Below are 3,328 nucleotides of genomic sequence, written 5' to 3'. Positions count from 1 at the left end.
CTTGACAGGGGGAGTGGACTGGATGATCCACAGAGGTCCCTTCCAACCCCAGCAACTCTGTGATTCTGTGAAAGCAGCTTGATCACTAAACACTACCCTGGGGCCACCTTCAGCTTGTGCTAGGGGCTGTCTTCTGCCCCATGTCACAGTGAAACAGCCCTGAGGAGCAGGAGAGGGGCTCCTACTGGGGCGTTTGGGAAAGCCATGTGAGAACAAAAACTGTGGGAGAGGATACTGGTGCAGCCAGGGAAAGCGAATCCCTCTACCAGGTTGAACTCATGCTCAGAGGAAGGTGTAGGAGTCGCCATGGGTGGGAAGCAAACGTCCTGTCAAACTTTCCAGAGATGTTCCCACAGCGTGCAGGGAAGGGCAGGGAGGGGAAAGGGGATGTGGTGCCGCTCCCAGAGTTAATTATTACCTGGCAGCTCAGAGGGGCTGGTGGTGGTGGAGCCACCAGAGTTGCTATTAGTTTGCTTTCCTGGTGTCTGTAACGCCAAGTGTTCAGATGAAAAAAAAACCCAAACAAAACTGAAACTTGTGCTGGCAAGTAGAGGAATGAAGTTTTCCAGATCCTCAGTGCAGGCTGCTGACTTCAGGGCACTCAGTGTGGCAGACTCGGAGCCGTAGGAGTGCGAGAAGAGAAGGGACACGCATCAGAGTGCTGAGAACCTGTACCTTAGACAGCAGCTGGAGGACTTCAGGCCCCGGTGTAACTTAGAGAGCTGCAGTCCTGGCACCTCCGCAGGGTGTGGGCTCAGTTCATCTGTCCTGGGCCTCCCCTGCTTTCCTTCCCTGGGGTGAAACAAACATCTGGCTGCTGTGTGCAAGCTCATGGTGGCCTCCTTTGACACCAGCACTGTCTGGTCTCGTCTCCGTTCCTCATCCCAGCTCCCCGTGAGCCTGGGGGAGCAGTTCACAGCTCGGCACCATAGAGTTTGTAAATGCAGATAACCACACTGAGAGTCTGTGACCCAAATTTACAAACCTGCTTGCCCCAAACCAGAGCTGTCAGCAATGCCTTCCCCTGCTGTGAAAGCACTCATCTCCAAAAGAGCTTAGAGTGGCAGAAAAAATTTGTGTTTCCTAAGCCAATGTAGCAGGGCTGTGTATTTTTTTAAATGCTGAATTAAAATAAACAGTGCTGCACTCAACAATCTGCCTGGCTGTGGTGTGGGGACAGTTCCTGTAACTCTGTGTGCCCTTGGGGTATCTTACATGTGTAGTTAAGGGCCTTGAGAGGAATGCAAAGCATGGATTGCCAAAGAGCTGCCTTGTTCAGACCCTCTGCCCTGGCTTGCCTGTGTGACACTCGGCAGCAGCTTCCCCTGAAGAAATAGGTCTCTTCACGAGCAACTTCGTGCTGCAGCAAGATACAGGATAGTCCAGCAGGGCAAATCCTTATTTTACAAAATAAACACAAAGTTGTTGGAAGGAAAGATGTTTGGGAGGAAGCTGTGGCATCCCTGCTCAGCTGGACACGGGACTGTCCCAGTGTCACTGCTGCAGAGCAGCTGATGATAATCCTTGGCTTCTCTTCACTCTCCCTGGCTGCAGGGAGGTGCAGAAAGCTGTGAACACTGCCCAGGGGCTCTTCCAGAGGTGGACAGAGCTCTTGCAAGATCCCTCCATTGCCACAAGAGAAGAAATCGACTGGACCACGAATGAGCTCAGAAACAACCTGCGGAGCATCGAGTGGGACCTGGAGGACTTGGATGAAACCATTAATATCCTTTCTGTGGTCCTTTGGAGGTAGTTGCAGTTCCTAAGTTGTACTAAATAGCTAAGTCCCAGTGCTCGTCACTCTTTGCAAAAATCAGGACTATTTGGGATTGAATTTTGCATTCACATGGGCTTTTCTCAAATTGAAAATGAGAAGTTAAGTCAAGGATTTTCCTTTTGCCTTTTTGTTTCCCTTTTTGCAAGGTATATTCTAAGATGCTTTGTTCTAGAAAGCCTATTGTGTTGTGTGAAACTGGATTTCTGTGGAGTCAGTTCATTCTCCAGGCTGGCTTCCAGAAATACTCCTTTTCCCTTGTGTTCGTCTGAGTGCTCCTGAAAACGCCGCGCGGCATCACAGAACCAAAAAAAACATGGGGAAGAGAAACCTTGCGCGTGTGCCTGCGCTGCGCGGTACATTCCTGCCGTGCCTGCTTTTCTGTCCAGTGTGCTGTGCTTTGCTAATCAAATTTAGGGAGCAGGCACAGCGCCGTGGCCCCTTGGCATGCTCGGGGTATGTGTATCCATGTGTGTACCCAACACCGCTTCCGGGGACTCCTTGACTCGGTGCCCAGGCATTGTCGAGGCAAACCCACGGAAATTCAACCTGGATGCCACAGAGCTGGGAATCCGGAAAGCCTTCATCACCAGCACACGGCAGGTGGTCAGGGTAAGGAACCTGGCCTTGGGGTCAGGGCCTGGGGAAGGCGGGGGAGGCATTAGGTGGTTAAAAAAGGAAAGCTTGTGGCCATTCTGTGGTGGACTGGAGAGCAGAGAATAAACCTGCTACCTGCTGAGTCTCAGGCTTGCTCCTCTTCCCTGTGCACTCCCTCCTGGAGCTGCCCAGAAGGGTTTGGAGGTGCAGGTGCCCCGTGGAATTCCCTCCTTTTATGCTGCTGACCCTTGAAGTCTTCACACTTCTCTGGCAACAGTGAGCTGGGAGCCTGTGGTAACTGGGGAGGAAGAGTGAAAACCCAGCTGCAACACAGGAGAGGCTGGAGTCTCCCTTCAGAGTTGAGGGAAATCATGACCATCCCGACCATTTGGAGCACTGGTTTTCAACAGCGGGGAGATCACTCTGAGCACTGACAGGTGGTTAAAGCCTGGTGTTATTGACACAGTGACTTCAACTTCCTACCCCTGCAAAATAGTCCAAACAACCACTAGATTTATTTTTAACTTGAGGAAGGTTTTTTTTTAGTTTAAGCTTACACTTGAGAAGCAAAAAGGGGATTTTAGCAACTTGGTGGCAATAAATACAGAAGAAACATCTTTCCAAAAGCTTCACTGCCTGGTAACAAGCTGCTAGTTAGGGAGTTTTCTGTCTATTAATAGCTACATTGAGTTTCTGCTGCCCCTCATGACTCTGATGTTCCTGCTCCACAGAATGCACTGGAGTGGCTGGCAGCAAGCCTGCTACCCTACCTGCAGTCCTGCGGTCTGGATGCAGTTCCTAAGGCTTGCTGCCTGGGAACTGATCCCAAAACCACGCCGGCCCCAGGTAGCAGGCATGTGCTTGCTGCATTGCCCTCGGTGTAGTCCACTCCCTAACAGGCAGGATCAGGCAAGACTGCTCTCTGGACCTCTCTCACCTGCTCAAAAATGCTGGCCA

The 3,328-nt window shown here is 51.3% G+C and overlaps 1 protein-coding gene across 1 annotated transcript in view; it reads left to right on the top strand.

Annotated features, from left to right (window-relative positions):
* Positions 1 to 831: 831 nt before the first annotated feature.
* The window catches only part of STX6 (syntaxin 6), a 12,522-nt gene continuing 10,025 nt past the window's right edge, over positions 832 to 3,328 (top strand). Inside the window, exons 1-3 of the mRNA XM_017737404.1 lie at positions 832 to 894; positions 1,433 to 1,724; positions 2,292 to 2,386. Coding sequence (XP_017592893.1) covers positions 832 to 894; positions 1,433 to 1,724; positions 2,292 to 2,386 — 450 coding nt within the window. The remainder of the gene's footprint in view (positions 895 to 1,432; positions 1,725 to 2,291; positions 2,387 to 3,328) is intronic.

Source organism: Corvus brachyrhynchos, unplaced genomic scaffold (assembly GCF_000691975.1).
Source record: "Corvus brachyrhynchos isolate BGI_N302 unplaced genomic scaffold, ASM69197v1 scaffold466, whole genome shotgun sequence".
NCBI classification, from domain to species: Eukaryota; Metazoa; Chordata; class Aves; order Passeriformes; family Corvidae; genus Corvus; species Corvus brachyrhynchos.
Note: the sequence above shows the minus strand (reverse complement) of the source record. Positions and strands in the feature narration are given on the sequence as shown.